This window comes from Phoxinus phoxinus, assembly GCF_949152265.1.
Source record: "Phoxinus phoxinus genome assembly, chromosome: 9".
NCBI lineage: Eukaryota > Metazoa > Chordata > Actinopteri > Cypriniformes > Leuciscidae > Phoxinus > Phoxinus phoxinus.
In genome coordinates this window covers 731,754-748,889 of record NC_136884.1, presented here as the reverse complement: position 1 = coordinate 748,889, position 17,136 = coordinate 731,754, and the positions used below count along the sequence as shown (strand labels likewise).

The window sequence follows — 17,136 nt, the reverse complement described above, 5'->3', positions numbered from 1 at the left end:
TCAGAATCATCATCAGAAGGAATTCAGTCTGACTGGAAAAAAATTTAAACATAACGCTTGAGAAGAGACTGAACCTCCAACACACCTTCACTGCGGTCGGGTTCTCTACTTTCGGAAGGCCCTGTGAAAGAAGCACATGTGAGCGGAGAAACAGCATGAAGATGTGTGTGTGACGCGAGTGTGTGTAGGCGTACCATCCGCAAGGGCCTCAGAGAGCCCACAATCGGCGACGGGAAACCCCAGTCCTCGGGAAACGGATATTCTCCGGCCTCCATCACTGCCAGCATTCCCTGGAAACCTGGATCACTGTAAACCAGCCACCTGTAGACGAGAAACCACACCTGTCAGTCATCAACCGGCCAATCGCAGAGCGCCGTTGGCTACGGTGGCTTATCTGGACAAATGTTGCAGCTGAAAATCACTTTTGAAGTGCTGGTTGGAAACATGCACCTCCCCCCTACCAAACAATCTTTTATTTTTAATTTTTGTTCCTGCTCACATTCCACCCATATTACTTTCATCTGTCATTCTGCTGTTTTCCTGAGTAGTCCAATTTTCTATGGTAACATCTCTGTAATTTCCTTTGTAATTCTCACCGCCCTTAACGAGTTCTAATCAATTACACTATCTCTCACTCAAATCTTTATTATGTTGGTTTGACAAAGTATTTTTCAAGCTACAACCACCAAACTTGGGTCAGACCTTCAGACTGTTCTGACTCGGGTTGCTGCATGTTTCCTAACCGATCCGACTTACGATTCTCGTTAAACGGACAATCAAAACTAGGAAAAGTCCCATAGGCTTTCATTGAGGAGGTCAAGACTTTTGCACAATAAGACTTTTGAGTATTTAAGCTATCTATCACTAGCAAAGCATGACCACTATCTTAGCACAACATGTTAAAACATGCTAGCAATGTGTTAAATCATGCTAGCAACCTGCTAATCATGCTAAAACATGAGAAAGCATGTTAGCACATTGTTAAAACATGTCGGCAACATGCTAAATAATGTTAAACTCATGCTATCAACATGTTAAATAATGCTAACAACACGACAATGTGTCCACAGTTTTTCACAAACTTTACTCTAGTCATTATTCCCCTTTCTTATTGAAACCAACAGAATAAACGTTTTAGTGGCTTCTGATATTGTTTATATGGTGCTGTGTGACTAATGCCTCTGACTCAAACACCCTCATAAAGCATAACACACTTATGAATCATCAGGAATCTCATTATTATGTTTTCAAAGCGATCTTCCACAACACTGCCACTCTTTCAACACACACATACTTGCACTTTCTAAAGAAAATCAGAGTAGCAGAGTAAGGTATTCTGTGTTGTTTTTAGCATGCTGCTAGGTTGATTTCTTAGGTATTCCTTTAGCTTTACAAAGCATCACAAACAAGCCAGTTATTCATAGTACAGATGAGCGTCAACTTGACCACACACACCCAACAACAGTGTCCAAACACACACACCCCAGTGAACGTTCAAGGTCTGAGCAGGGCGTGTTTGTGAACTTACAGACCACTGTGGACTTTGATAGAGCCGGTGTCCTGAGGAAGACTGAAACTGCCCACTTCCTCAGTGGCATCCACATACTCCGAGCTTCTGCCTCTGCCAGTGGGCTCGGTGAACAGCTCGATCCGGGGAGGAGTGTAGTCCTACACACACACATACAGAAACAACACAGCACTCAATCCAGTTACTTTTGACACTTCAGAATAGGGCTGTGCGAATAATCGCTTACACTGATTTGCCTTATCTTGATTATGAAATGGCAGATGCTGAGATTATTAGTTATGCGCAGCTTGTCAGTGATGTACGGCTCAGTAAACGAGGCGCACTGTGAAAGCACTGCGAGTGTGAGTCGCTTATAACGTGCGTTTGAAAAAGCAACACGTGTCAAACTTCTTTCCAAACATGAGAAGCATTTATGAACCTCTTGTCCAACAAAAGACAACATTTATTCCAGCTTTTACTCCAAACTCACTTCATAAGGACAGTTGAGCTCATCCTTGTGTGTGTGTGTGTGTGTGTGTGTGTGTGAGAGAGAGAGAGACAGTTGAGCTCATCCCTCTGCGAGATGATGTGCTTCTTACACAGAATAAGGCAGTCGTGTGTTTATTAGTCATGTTTAATCAAAGCATTTACATCTTCTGTTTATTCAGCTACAGATAGTATGATGCCCTTAGGGACTTCCTGGAATGACCTGTGTTATCGTACTCCTGCGGGGCATATGTGGTGTGTGTGTGTGTGTGTGTGTGTGTGTGAGACGCCCTCTGGTGTTCTGGTGTACCGATCAGCCGCTGCACTGACAAGATGCGCATAAAATAATCGCAGCCTTTGCCAAATAGCGTGCGGTTTCATTGCGATTAATTGTGCAGCCCTACTTCAGAATGTTTTTAAAGAAGATACTCTTGAGGTTTCTTACTCTGATAGCCAGACGAATTGAGCCAATGACCATAGGGACAGATGATTCTTCGCCCTCTTCCGCCCATTGATTGGGCAGTTCTTTGACGCTTTCCTCTTCCAGAGCGATGCATCGTCCCTCAAACCCTGGTTTCTCATACAGTATCCAACTGCAATAGGCCAAAGTGCACAATTAAATCTAAACTACTGAAAGGCACATCATCATGCACCGAGTACTTGATCTCCATCCGTATTTGCTGCTTACCATCCTCTGACCACTTTCACAGATATGACACTGGACAGTTGCACTTGTGTAGCATCAGGTTGATGCCTGAAGAACTCAAAGGACTGACCGTTGAACTGATGGTGCTCGAATATCACAATCTGATGGAAACAAGATACATTTTAATCATCCCAGCACTTTGGATCTAACTCTCTGTATGGGGGCGTTTTGAATTATTGCCCGACTGGTACAACAAGTTACAGTTGATGTACATATTTAAAGCATTAATGAAATTCCATAAAACTTGGCTCTTGTTATGCAAACATAACAAGGCAAACAGCTTCTAATATTTGAAAATCTCTGTTAGGTCATGACTTTGAAATGTTGGCAAACCTTTGCAGGACGCCGATGGATTCCACGATAAGTTGGAATCTGAGAAATAAAACACCATGGCCCTTTGTGGTTAGGAGAATAATGCAGGTAATTGTTTTGAAAGACAGTCAAAAATATGATGCAATGATGTGCCAAAGATTTTACCCCTTTGAACATGTTAATGCATGCATCAATAACACACTGGCGTGCAGTTCTCTGCAGCTATGAACAAATACATTTCTGGGATTTACAAAGAAAACAGACATTGGTGATGGACACATACATTTGGGAGTTCTCTCTGAGGTTTAGCTTGAGGAATTTGGGCTTCTGGAACTTGAGGTGCAGGTGGAATCGTAACGTCTTGGGTTTTCCCGTCAGCTACGCCAACAGCCGTATTCAGATCCACTAGACCAGGTATGGAAGCACTTTCTCTAGCCACCTAACCACCCAAATACACACAAACACTCAAATATGTGACATGTTTTACACTATGAGAAACACCAGCTGGGTATATGAACATATAAATGTGTGTTGTGATGAATGAATAAATGAGGAATGGCTGACCAGTGGGTCGATCGTATTTGATGATCGAGTGTTTTCAGGCTCCTTTGGAAGAAATTTCTCCAGGAAACTAGGCAACTTGATGTCTTCAAAGGAAGGAAAAGGTGGAGGAGCGCTAGCATCTGTTTTCAAAGTGACAATAGGGTCTACTGTGGTTGTTTTCAGGTCAGGCATCAGGGTTGGTCCATCAGGTTGCAGAACAACATCAGAACCAGTCTGGATAGTGCTGAGAAGTGGTGGTGTTTTAATGTCTTTTAACTTGTTGACTTGGTCAGGTGTCAGGGAAGGTCCATCATCCTTAGTAGGTTTTAGAACAACCTGGGAAGTGGTCTGGGTACCACTGGGATGTAAAAGTGCATTAGAGTCTGTTAACATAGTAACTGTGGGATCTCTCAAAGTTGTTTTGAGGTCAGGTGTCATGGTAGGTCCATCAGACTGGGTATAACTAAGTGTAGGAAGATAATTAGTGTCCGTTAACATTGTGACCTGAGGGTCTGATGAAGTTGTTTTCAAGTCAGGTGTTTGCACAGCACCATCTTCCTTACTAGGTTTCAGAACAACCTGGGAACCAGTCTTGGTATCACTGGGAGGTTCATTAGTGTCTGTTACCATAGTAACTGTGGGATCTCTCAAAGTTGTTTTGAGGTCAGGTGTCATGATAGGTCCATCATTCTTGGTGTGTTTTAGAACAACCTGCGAACCAGACTGGGCACAACCAGGTGTAGCAGGAGAATTAGTGTCTTTTAACATTGTGACCTGGGGATCTAATGAAGTTGTTTTCAAGTCAGGTGTTTGCATAGGTCCATCTTCCTTAGTAGGTTTCAGAACAACCTGGGAACCAGTCTTGGTATCACTGGGAGGTTCATTAGTGTCTGTTAACATATTAACTGTGGGATCTCTCAAAGTTATTTTGAGGTCAGGAATCATGGCAGGCACAACATCTTTGCTGGGTTTTAGAACAACCTGGGAACCAGTCTTGGTATCACTGGGAGGTGCTTTAGTGTCTATTACCGCAGTGACAGTTTGGTCTCTTGAAGTTGTTTTGAGGTCAGGAATCATGGCAGGCACAACATCTTTGCTGGGTTTTAGAAGAACCTGAGAACCAGACGGGGTAGAGCGGCCATCATTCTTTGCAAGGACTTTCTCTATCATGACCTGTTTGGGTGATTCTGCAGTTGGTGCCAGCTGTGATTGTGGAGCTGACGTAGACCCAGGAGCATCGCTGGGTGATAACAGCCCATCTGAAGGACACTCAGTGGGGCTTAAAAACTCCATGCGTCTCCCTTTGCGAGAGCCAAGAAGGCTAACAATGGAGCACCTCTCCAAACGAGACTTTGTTTTCAGTGGTTCTGTTTTACTTTCATCTGACCCCTTCACTTTTTCTCCCTCTTCCTTTTCATCCTCCTTCCTTGCTCTCTGGAAGATCAGGGACCTAGTGAGGATGCTCTCCCGCTTAAGTTTAGTCAATTTGGGTTTGTAGTCCTCCTCCTTGGCCTCTGTGTCTTGGCTCTTGGAAACTGAACTGGGAGCTAGATCCAAAATAAATTCCCTCCTTCTCCTCAAACCACACGCGAACTCCTCCGGATCAAAGGGTTTCTCGTTCTCGAAACGGTCTTCTTTGATGACTGGAAGGGCAAATGGAGGGGCTTGCGGGCGATGATGGTTGTGTTTGCGTTGGGGAAGATTGAACGGCATTGCTAGCCTTTTCACATTTGCAATTAAGTCATTTAGGTCAGTTCCTCCTGATGTATCCAGGTTGGTTTTTCTCACAGATGCGGTGGGCTTAGGTTTTGGTGCTGAAATCAACTGCTTCTTCTTTATAGGACCTTGCATATCCACATCAAGCCAGCTAGATGGAGAGTCGCTGTTCAGGGAGGAGCTTCCAGGTGCAAAAGGGAATTTTGGAAGGAGGAAGGGTTTGGGGATAAATTCCTTTTTTCTTGTGGCTGGATCTGTAGATTTGCAAGAGGGAGATGGGGATTTCTCACTGGCGGATGGCAATGTGTGGGAGATCTTCTCTTTGGTTGAGGCATCAGGAGGCAAGGTCCTGTCCTTGAATGATGATTGTAAAGCCGTATTCTTTTCATTAGTTAAGGCAGGCAAAGTGGAGGTTGGCTTATTGGTTGAGGCTTGTGGTGATGAGGTATTTTCATTAGCTGAGTCTGATGGAGTTTTCTTTTCTTTGGATGAAGGAAGTGGAGTTATATTCCCTCCATTGGTAGAGGGTAATGGGAACGGTGGTGATACTGGTTGTACCGGTGTCCTCTCATTTTTAGCAGTCTTATCATTGGAGACTGGTGAATCGGTTGTGGCTGGAGGTGGAGCGTTTTCTTTAGTTGAAGACTTTTTATTGGTTGAGGCTGGCAAAGTGGAGGCTCTCTCATTGGTTGAGGCTGGCGGAGGTGTAGTCTCTTTATTAGTTGAATCTGGGGGAGTTTTAGGTGCTTCGTTAGTTAACACTGTGGTCTTGTAATCACCTGAGCCTAATAAAGTGGAGGTCGATTTAACGGTTGAAGATGGAGAAGGTGTAGTCTTTTCATTTGTTGAGCCTAAAAATGTGGAGGTTATCTCCATGGTTGATTGTGGTAGAGGTGTGGTCTTTTCTTTAGCTGATGCTGTTGGAGGCGTGGTGTTTTCAGTAGTTTTGGCAAGCAATGTGGAGATTGTCTCGTTAGTTGAAGCTGGTGGAAGCTTTGCCTTTTCATTAGTTGATGCTAGTGGATGCATGGTCTTGTCATCATTTGTCTTTATTTTAGGTGAGTCTGATGGAGGTGTTGTCTTTACATTAGTTGAGGCTGGTAAACTGGATATTATCTCATCAGTTGAGGCTGGTGGAAGTGTGGCTTTTGGAGGTGTGGTTTTCTTATTGATGGAGTCTGATGGAGTTGAGTTCTTTTCATTAGTTGAGGCTGGCAAAGTGGAGGTTGTCTTATTGGTGGAGGCTTGTGGAGATGTGGTATTTTCATTAGTTGTGCTTTTATTAGCCGAGTCTGATGGAGTTTTATTCCTATCATTAGTTGAGGCTGGTGGAGGTTTATCACTGGAGCCTAATGAAGCAGAGATTATCTCAAGGGTTGATGCTGGTGGAGGCATAGACTTTTCAGTAGTTAAGGCAGGCAAAGTGGAGGTTGTCTCAAGGGTTGAAGCTGGTGGTGGAGGCTTTGCCTTTTCATTAGTTGATGCTAGTGGATGCATGGTCTTTTCATCAGTTGTCTTTCTTTTAGCTGAGTCTGATGGAGGTGTTGTCTTTACATCAGTTGAGCTTGTTGGAAGTGTAGCTCCTGGAGCTGTGGTTTTCTCATTGATTGAGTCTGATGGAGTTTTGTTCCTATCATTAGTTGAGGCTGGTGGAGGTTTATCACTGGAGCCTAATGAAGCAGAGATTATCTCAAGGGTTGATGCTGGTGGAGGCATAGACTTCTCAGTAGTTAAGGCAGGCAAAGTGGAGGTTGTCTCATTGGTTGAGGCTTGTGGTGTCTTTTCATTAGCTGAGTCTGAAGTTGTGTTCTTTTCCTTAGGTAAAACTAAAGTTGTGCTCTTGTCATCACTGGAGACTGTCTCATTTGTTGATGCTGGTTTAGAGGTAAACTTTTCACCGGCCTGGCCAGACTGCTTGACAGATCCTTCATTGGCTGTGGATGAAGAGGAAGTGGGCTTCTTTTTCACAGAGCGCAGAGATCGATTCTCACTATTGGTTGGTATTACAGGAAAGGTATTATCTTCTGTCTCTGCAGAGTTTGTGTCTCCATTTACTGTGGATGTAATGTCTGTACTAGTGATTTTACTCTTGGTTTTGTCTGTGCCTCTGTCTTTAGCTTCAGTGCTGGTCTTTTGTTGTTGTTGTAACTCCCTTTTACTGGAAGCTTCTCGGCTCTCTGATTGGCTCTGTGGCCCGTCTCTTTGAGGACCGCCTCTCTCTTTATCATTTTGTGTTTTTACCAGTGCAGGGTTCGTTATTGCCAGTGCCCTACTTGTAGAAGCATCTTGTTCTTTAGTCTGATCATTCAATTCAGTAGAAGAGTTTTTCTCTGTATTCTGAGTTTCTTTACCCTGACTGGTTGCCATAATTATCGTGCCATCTTGTTTAATCTCTTTGGGCTTTACGGCTAAGCTGTCCTTTGGTTTACCTTGTTTAGTTGTCTTCGTTGTGATTTCACCATCTATATTTTGCTCGGTTGGCTTTGATGTGTTGACTTCACTGCTGTGTTTGTGTGTCTCAGTTGTTTTCAGTTGTCCAGTACTCTGATTGATAATCTCAGTCAAACTATCTTTTTCTTTACTCTTATGGTTTTGCTTTGATGGTCTTTGTGCCTCGTCTGATTTTGGGTCATTTTCAGGGGTATTTTTCGCTTTATGCACACACGTAGTGGTGTCCTTCTCAGGTAAGACTAACATATCCGTCTCACTCTCTCTGTTCCGCATGGCATCTTTCCTAGAAGATGCATTGCTGCTATTGGCTGGCACAAAGACATCTTTAGAGTTGGCCGCTTTCAAGTCCTCCGGGGATGGTGGTTTCTCTTCATTTGTCACAGATGGATCCAGTTTCCCTGACTCTCTAAACAATGTGTTTACAATCGTGTCTCTGTTCTTCCGCCCCTCTCCTTCTGAGCTCTCTTGAACAGGCTGCTTTTTGTTGCTGTTTTTCTTTTGCTCTTCAGTTTTTGAGTCAATGCCTGTCCGCTCTGTGTTCACTTCATTCGAGCGGTTCCCGGATGCCTTGTAAGCAGTGGTCTCTACCTGTGTTTCAAAGTAACTCCTATTCTCTCCTTCCTTCTCATCCATGCTTTTCATTTCTTTGGGGCCTTCTGTGTCCATATGTGGAGTCTTTTGTAACTCCTTTGAGTCAGTGTTTGATGTTGCCTTCGTGCTTTGCATTAAATCTCCTGCTTTCTCCAACTTTGGAGAACATTTAGGCTGTTTGCTCGCGACCTCGTCACCAGAAGTGCTTTTCACACACTGGTCTGTGGTCTTTGCAACATCTCCTGTATCTATAAGAGGTTTTGGGGTTGTATTAGACGCTGTGTTCCTCTTGTTGTCCTTGACCTCCCGTTCACCTTGACCCATTTCTTGTTTGTTCTTGCTGGTGGGGCTGAGCGGTTCTTTGCTTCGTCGTTTTTTAGATCGCGAGCCAGTCCGGTTTGGAGACTTCACCTCCAGGGTCTCGTCAATAGGAGATGAAACTGTTTGTGCCGAACAGCTCGCTTTATCCAACTCTTTATTCCCAATGTTCGAGTCACTAGTGCTCTCTGACAATGCAGGTTCGCTTTGTGTTGCATTGTGGGATTTGGAGTCTGTTTGATCAATGGGTTTGGGTTCTTCGCTGGTATTTGCTGTAGATTTTTCAAAACTTCCGGAACAAGATGCTTCATTACGACCAGCTGTTTTTGAATGTCTTTCGTTCAATGCATGACCAGACGACAATGTTAACTTCTCTCCCCTCTGTCCGGCAGTGAAATTCATTGCTCTCTCTTTAACGGTTTGTTTCGGAGCTGCAGAACTGGATCGCGGTCCGGCATCTTCTTTGAGTCGAATAGCCCCAATTCGAGCCGGAGAAATATCCAGATGACGCAGGTTCGTGGAGCTACTGACAGCTTTGGGCGCTCCTCTTTCAAAGAGACTGATTTTGTCTGCGATTCGTCCCTTTTGTTGACTGGACTTCACATTAGCGTTGTCCACTCTGTCCTCTGGACATCTGTAAAATAACAAACAATAAAGGTCAAAAGGGCAAATGTGCTCTTTATGATGTTTACTTTATTCATATTAGCATCCACTCCCTTCATTAGTTGTTTACTCATTGTGTCTTTCTTTCCTTGTTCTCTATCATTGGCTATGCCTCCTTGTTTCTCCTCCTTTGTTCTTTATATCTTTGAAGCAAACCACAAACCCAAAACTGCATGACTTCCCGTTCTTCAGCACATTTGCATTTTCGCTTTTATAGAAAGTGACTAACAAAAACACGTGCCTCAAGACATTATTTCAAAAGTTGCAAAGATTATTAGATAATTCAAAGCATGTTTCACTTCTCACTCCCCTTTACTTTGAAAGTGAGTTTGCTTCAAAAGCAAAAAAGCATCAAAAAAGTATAATGAAAGTCGTTTATATGACTCTTGCGCAATATTGCATATACAGTGTGAGGATGAGATTTGTGAGCTGCAACAGAGAGAAAGACTAAGTTATTAGTAAGTAGATAACAGTAAATCAGTAATAAATGGTACTATAAATGGTCTGTTTCTCACCCAAAACTATCCTATGCAGAGTCATATGGACTGCAGTTATGATATTGTTTAGTGCTTTTTACCTTTTTAAAAATCAATGATCACTTTCCCTGAATTAACAAAAAAACAAACCTTCAAAATATCTCCTGTTGTTTTCAGCAAAAGTAATGAATCATATGGGTTTTGAATGATGTGAGTCATTACATTTATTTTTAAATTTTAGGTAAACTGTTCTTTTAGAAGTTGCAAAAGAACAAAGCTGACATCTAGAAAAACTGGCATTTAATTATGCAAGCACTTAATTGTTACGAAAATGCCTATGTTCAATGCAGAAAGCTCTTTGAACACGGCCAGGAACAGTAACCAACAGGAATTACAAGAACCTGACGATAATGAGCACATATTTCACAACGTGACGCATTCTGTTTTGTCCTGATTTATCTCTGAGAAAGTTTCCCACGTTTAGTTAAAGTTTCATTTTAAACATAAACTGGTAACACTTTACATTAAGGTTCATTAGTTAACTACATTAGTTTGCATGAACTAATAATGCACTTATACAGCATTTATTAATCTTAATATCAACATTTACTAATACTATAGTTAATGCACTGTGAACAAACAATGAACAGCTTTATTTTTATTTACTAACATTTACAAAGATGAACAAATACAGTAACAAATGTATTGCTCAATGTACAATAATAACTAAAGTTAACTAATGAACCTTATTGTAAAGTGTTACCCATAAACTTTTAAAGTGTTCACAGATCAAATAAACACAAAAGGGCTTTTAAAAGTATATAGTGTTAGTGTGTTATTTCTGTAAGAAGCTAAACAAACTGGTTAAACTGGTAAATTTACCTCGCTTTCTCATCAGATCTCGGCCATTTCGGATCCGCAGTGCTTTTAAGCGTCACCTGAGGATCTTCATTTGAGACCAGCAGCTTTTTAGCAAAGATCTTCTCGCTGTGAGACACTTTGATACTCCTGCGTTTGGACTCGGCGCTCTCGGTCTTTCTCACCACAGGTTCCTCGTCCATGTTTGAAGCGGCCACAGGTGAGCTCGGGGAATCAGCCTTGTCCTCGCTCAGGTGTGTTTCCACCCATTCTCCCCGGACGAAATCCTCACGTCTACATGAGTGTGCCGCTTCTGAACCGGTGCATTCCTGAACGCTGTCTTCCGCCTCCTCAAAAGCTGAGTCAGCACATGCCGACTGTGGGCTGGTTGCCAAACTGGTTGCTACAGGACTGTCAGGCTGAGGATTGGTTGGGGATTTAGTTTTAGCCCCGCCCACATCTCCATGAGAGCCACGCCTCCTCCTTCCAGATCTCCTGCGTGCCATTTGCTCTGTGTTATCTTGGTCGGAGAAGTCAGGTGTTGCTCTGCTTCTGCTACTCTCTAACGAATGACTTCTTTTTACAGCGGTCTTGTCGTCTTCACTTCTTCTCTGCACTCGGGACACCTGGGTTCTCGGATGTTTGGCATTCCTCCTCGGGGAAGGGCTGTTCTCTGCTGGAACGGTTTCATCTACTGCAGGACTGTGTGTCTCATGTGTTCCTCCGTCGTCCTCTTCAGACGCCTGTGTTTCGGAGTCGGGATCATCTCCGCTCAGAACCGGGCCGCTCCAACCCCACGCCAACCAGCTCCCGATGCGACTGAACACCCCTGGGCTGCGCTCCTGTGGACTCTCAGCCTACAAACACACAAGCACATGCAAAATCATGAGGATTGCTCTGTAACACACTTAATGTAGTTCAGGCTCGACTAGAACAGGTTTTCTGCTTGAATGTTGATTATTCTCCTCATATTCTCCATTGTTGCGGCTCCTCTCTTCCCAGTCTGTCAGTAACGCTCTGTTTACTTCCTGTCTCTATGAAGCCCCTCCTTCTGAAAAGCACACTGTGCTCTGATTGGTCGGCTGGAGGAGTGTGTTGTGATTGGTCGAGCGCTTCGAGTGTGTTTGGGAAATGTCCCGCCCCTTACCATAACCGCCAGTTTAACACACTACTAACTAACTCAACCAGGCCCCGCCCCTTTATTCTGCGCATTAATTATTATAATGAGGAATATTGTGACGTGTTCGTTCCCTGAAGAAACTCGAGACTACAGTGGAGGCGTTTCAGGAGTTCAGAAACACTGACACTGATATAGAGAAGAACTGGAGCTTTCATGATCACACAGCAATATTAAAAGCAAAAAGACACATCAACTAAATACTAAGATATTCTCAGATTTATTTTTCAAATAAAATTTTCACTCAGTATGTTTATCATGTAATTTGTAAGGAAAAATTGTAATGCATAAAAAAAAAAATCCACAAAATTGTAATGCATTAAAAACAATTCCACAAGAAAACCCCACTATTAAATTCTAATGCTCGAAAATTAGATGTCCAAAAAATATATAAATTATGTTTTACATATTATTCATAATAATATTATATTATCATATAAACTTAATATTTATAATAATATAATACATATATAAATAGTATTACACAATATTTAATTTACATCTCTTAAAACAGAACACATCAACTATCAAGTCTGACAGAACGACACAATCTGTTAAACACATAACGCTTAAATCAAATGTCATAATAGCACATTATGATTATGAAGGTTTATTAACAGTAAAAAAAAAAAAAAAAAACATCACTGCCATTAAAGATTAATTTTACCCTTTTTGAAGGAGACCCATATATTGTCGGCTATATTTTGGCTTATGGATTCCAATTAAATTTTTTCAGCAACTAATGGGCAGTTCATGACTTTTTATCTAATAAACTAAAGCAAAGAGTGCCATAGAAGTGCAGTCAGTCTGAGAGAACATAAACACGTTCCCCATGCAGAGAACAGGGAACGTTCTGCCAAGGTTCTCTCACAGTTACAAACAAACATTCTTCCATTGACGTTAATAGAACGTTCGTTCAAATGTATCTCTTTAATAACGCTCTCAGAACGTTAGAACAAAAACATGGTACGTTTCAGTTAGATGTTTATCTAACGTTAATCTAACGTTCAGGGAACATTCAAAAGTAACGCTCTTTGTTTGAAGAATGATACAATGGAATGTTCTGTCAATCTGTCAACATTCACATAGCCAATAAAATGCGTTTTTTAAACAGAGAAAAACGTTTTCATAACTTAACGTCACTTAAAATAGCGATACTTTTGTTACCTAACACAGATTTGGAAAAAAATAAAAACGGAGAAAAATATGAATAATAAAGAAACGGGGAAAGTTTTCATATTCATCATCAAATGTCATTGAGTAGAAGTTTTAAAACTCACTGTCCGGATCGCGGGCGCGCGGAACACCCAGAGAAGCGCGTCTTTCGTCCCGCCAGCGAGAGTCGCGAAATAATCCAGCCCTGCGACTCAATGAAGCCAGATCGATAAAAGCGATCAGGAATGAACGTCCGGATCAATTAAAGAACGCTTGAGGATCGTTAATTATTAGTGATCTGCAGGACGGACGCGCGCAGGAGCTCTTCTGTGACGCGCGCGCGCGCTGAGAGACGGAGAGAGGATTGAGTTTCAGAGGATCAGATGAACCCAATCCAACACAATGAACAAGAGAACGGTCGCAGAACACTTCAGTTTTCCAACCTCCCAAAGTGAGTTTACCACAGTGATGCTCACAGCTGCTCTCACTTATTTTATATTATAAACGTTTTTAAAATGTGTTTTTATGATCATGCATGCTTATTTTTATTTGTAAAAACATGTGCAGCACATTATCTCCTTAAAATATTTTGTAAACTGTTTTAATTTAAGTGACTTTAAGTTCTCGTCACTATAAAAATGAAACTCTTATCAACTTTCTTCCAATGTTAGTTATTACAAAACCTAGAGAGAACGTTCCTGGAAAGTTATTAAAATAACATTAGGGCAATTAACCTTCCAATTTCCAATGGAGACGCTCAATAATCAAGATATTTAGGCCAACTATACCAATTATAAGTATAAAATAACTAATTTATTTTCAAACAACTTCTACCTATATAACATTAGGAGAGCCCAATACTCACAGTGTTGAAAGTGTCAGAGATGAATGACAGAACGCACTGATGCTGAGTCTCGCGTAAAGAAACAGAAAGCTCTAACGTTTGCTCTAATTATTTACCTGCTCCCACACGCACGTCACACCCACACCTGTCCCGCTCGTGCACAGACCTGTTCACTTCACGCGATCTGGAGCCATTCTGACCATGCATGCAGTCAAGTGTGTAAACAGTGAGGAACTCACCATGATCCAGCGTTGCGTTCAGCGTTCACCTGTGAGGATCCATCGGTCGAGGAGCTGTTGCAGGAACGGTGGACCGAGAACTGAGGACACGATAGGTATCAGAACACGACAGGTATCAGAACACGACAGGTATCAGAACACGACAGGTATCAGAACACGACAGGTATCAGAACACGACAGGTATCAGAACACGACAGGTATCAGAACGCCGAACGCGACAGGTATATCGACTGTTGTGCAACGGCTTCAGTCTGACAAACACACACACACACGCTGAATTATTCATGCACTCGAGGCTAACACACACACCCACGGTTAGACTCTGGCCTCTAACACTTTAATGAGCCGAGAGGGTTCAGGAAAACGCATGCAAAGAGTCTAAGCACACACACACACACACACACACACACACACACACACACACACACACACACACACACACACACACACACGCTGGGGGAACATGCTTTGACTGGATGTTATAGGTTTATGGGTCATCATTATGGTGAGCAGGGCTATAGTTAACACTTGTTTAAATGCTAGCTGCTAGCATGAGAAACTTAAAGGGTAAAATGCCCTTTTCACAAGATGTAAAATAAGTCTCTGATGTCCCCAGAGTGTGTGTGTGAAGCTTTAGCACAAAATACCCCACAGATATTTTTATATATCATGTTAAAGTCACTTTTTGAGAGTTTGCAGAAACGCACCGTTTTGTGTCTGTCCCTTTAAATGCAAATGAGCTGCTGCAGGGGGCGGGGTTTCAAGAGCTCCTGTGTGTTAGCGGCTGAGATTACCTCTCTCTCTCTCACACACACACACACACACTAAAATGATGATATGACGACAACTGTTCTGCCTTTAATGTTTAAACGGAGTCAGACAAAGATGGAGAGACTCGAGAAGAAGTGACACATGTAGAAGCAACAGGACGTCTCTGAATGGTTAGTTGATGAATTTATGTCGCTGTTGTGGAGTTATCTATCTTCAATTAGCATATTCTGTCATGATAATCTATAAATCGTGTTCCGGGGGCGGGGTTTATGTAAATTCTAGTGTTGGTGATGTCACTAACCCGTGTGGTTCCTACCAGCCGTTTGTTGTAGTTCTTTTCTTTAAAAGCAAATATCTCCCTTTGCTCTGAACTTTGAGTGTTGTAACTTTGCAGATGTTGTTTATGATCAAACATTACACACTAACTACAGTTAGAAAAGTCAAATCATAATCAACCACCCCTTTAAATGTATTTAGTAGGCTAGTTGCCATAGCAACAAAAAATGGCCAAAATTCAGAAATCTTTATAAGATATCACTGAACATTTATTTAAACCGTAGCAAAAGTCAATTTCTTACTTATGTTAATTTTTCATCTCTGTTTTTTTCTGTTTATTTAAAATTAGACGAATCTGATATTATGTTAATATTACATCTGTTATTTAATAGTTGAGACAGTTCTTTAATGCAAGACACTATGAGATTAACATTAATGCATTCGTACAGTTGAAGAGAGGAACATTCATGCGAGTGTATAATGACTTGTACAGTTTCCGTAGTTTGACTCAACGGCAGCCTCTGTCTGAAGCCGCTCACTCGGGTCTCTGGGAGTGTTTTGTAATGCCTGCCGTGACTCACTTTAACCGCACATATTCAGTTCCTGCTCTCGGCAATGGAATCCAGATGGCAGAGCAGATTCTCCACGTGTAACCAGCACACACTCACCATCCTGAGCAACAGACAACACTGAAGGACACACAGAATACCATAGCAACCGCCTCAAGTACCATAGCAACCACCTCAAGTACCCTAGCAACAGCATATCAACACCCTAGCAACCACCTCAAGTACCATAGCAAATGTATAGCAACACCCTCTCAAGTACCATAGCAAATGTATAGCAACACCCTAGCAACCACCTCAAGTACCCTGGCAACACCCTAGCAACCACCTCAAGTACCATTGCAACCATATAGGAACACCCTAGCAACCACCTCAAGTACCATGGCAACACCCTAGCAACCACCTCAAGTACCATAGCAATCATATAGGAACACCCTAGCAACCGCCTCAAGTACCATAGCAACCACCTCAAGTACCCTAGCAACAGCATAGAAACACCCTAGCAACCACCTCATGTACCATAGCAAATGTATAGCAACACCCTAGCAACCACCTCAAGTACCCTGGCAACACCCTAGCAACCACCTCAAGTACCATAGCAACGATATAGGAACACCCTAGCAACCACCTCAAGTACCATAGCAACCACATAGCAACACCCTAGCAACCACCTCAAGTACCCTAGCAACCGCATAGCAACAGCCTAGCAACCACCTTAAATACCCTAGCAACTGCATAGCAACTCTATCTATCTATCTATCTATCTATCTATCTATCTATCTATCTATCTATCTATCTATTCAAAATCCTGCCTTTTAAAACTTATACTTAACTAAATCTAAAACTATTTCAAACTTAAAACCTTCAAACTTCAATTGTTTTTCTTTAATTTCTGGTCCGGTTTTCTCAAGCCAACACTGCTTTCACATGCAGATCATCCACGGCATTTCATTTAAACTGAACTTTGTTTTACTGAAGCATTAATATTCAAGCAATCTGAATCTGTCCAATCAGAGCAGAGTGTTTGTAGTAATACAGTTTTATGCTTCATGAACAGCTGATAGTTGGGTCATTTATGATGTCCTCCTCTGAGCTCCACAGCCGGAGAGAGTCTGTGCACTGGGGGTCAGCAGCGCCTCCTGCTGGAGGAAGAGCATCATCACGGGTTCATCATGTCAACATGCCTTTTTGTTGTTGTTTGTGTGTAAGTTTTGTGTCAAGCAATGAGAAATATAGTGTTGTTTTTAGTATAATTTAATATACTATTGTAGTATTTAGAAACATTCAAATTAACTTTTTTTATATTTTCAGTTTTCATTTTAATATTAGTTTACGTTTGAGTAATATTGTCGTGTGTGTGTGTGTGTTTGGGTGCTATCTTTAAATTCAGAAATCCCTCACTATGTATCCCACTCTGTTTCCATAGTAACACACTGTTAAATCTACAATCTGTTCTGAGGATGGAGTGTATTGTTCATGGG

General features: G+C 42.0%; 1 protein-coding gene across 1 annotated transcript in view; it reads right to left on the bottom strand.

Annotated features, from left to right (window-relative positions):
• The window catches only part of crybg1b (crystallin beta-gamma domain containing 1b), a gene marked incomplete at its 5' end in the record, with an annotated part of 34,450 nt that extends 17,635 nt beyond the window's left edge, over positions 1 to 16,815 (bottom strand). The window contains 12 exons of the mRNA XM_079622969.1: positions 86 to 121; positions 195 to 321; positions 1,529 to 1,668; positions 2,439 to 2,586; positions 2,682 to 2,800; positions 3,033 to 3,071; positions 3,295 to 3,450; positions 3,576 to 9,264; positions 10,652 to 11,484; positions 13,825 to 13,907; positions 14,072 to 14,122; positions 16,776 to 16,815. Coding sequence (XP_079479095.1) covers positions 86 to 121; positions 195 to 321; positions 1,529 to 1,668; positions 2,439 to 2,586; positions 2,682 to 2,800; positions 3,033 to 3,071; positions 3,295 to 3,450; positions 3,576 to 9,264; positions 10,652 to 11,484; positions 13,825 to 13,907; positions 14,072 to 14,122; positions 16,776 to 16,815 — 7,461 coding nt within the window. The remainder of the gene's footprint in view (positions 1 to 85; positions 122 to 194; positions 322 to 1,528; positions 1,669 to 2,438; positions 2,587 to 2,681; positions 2,801 to 3,032; positions 3,072 to 3,294; positions 3,451 to 3,575; positions 9,265 to 10,651; positions 11,485 to 13,824; positions 13,908 to 14,071; positions 14,123 to 16,775) is intronic.
• Between the last annotated feature and the right edge of the window lie 321 nt (positions 16,816 to 17,136).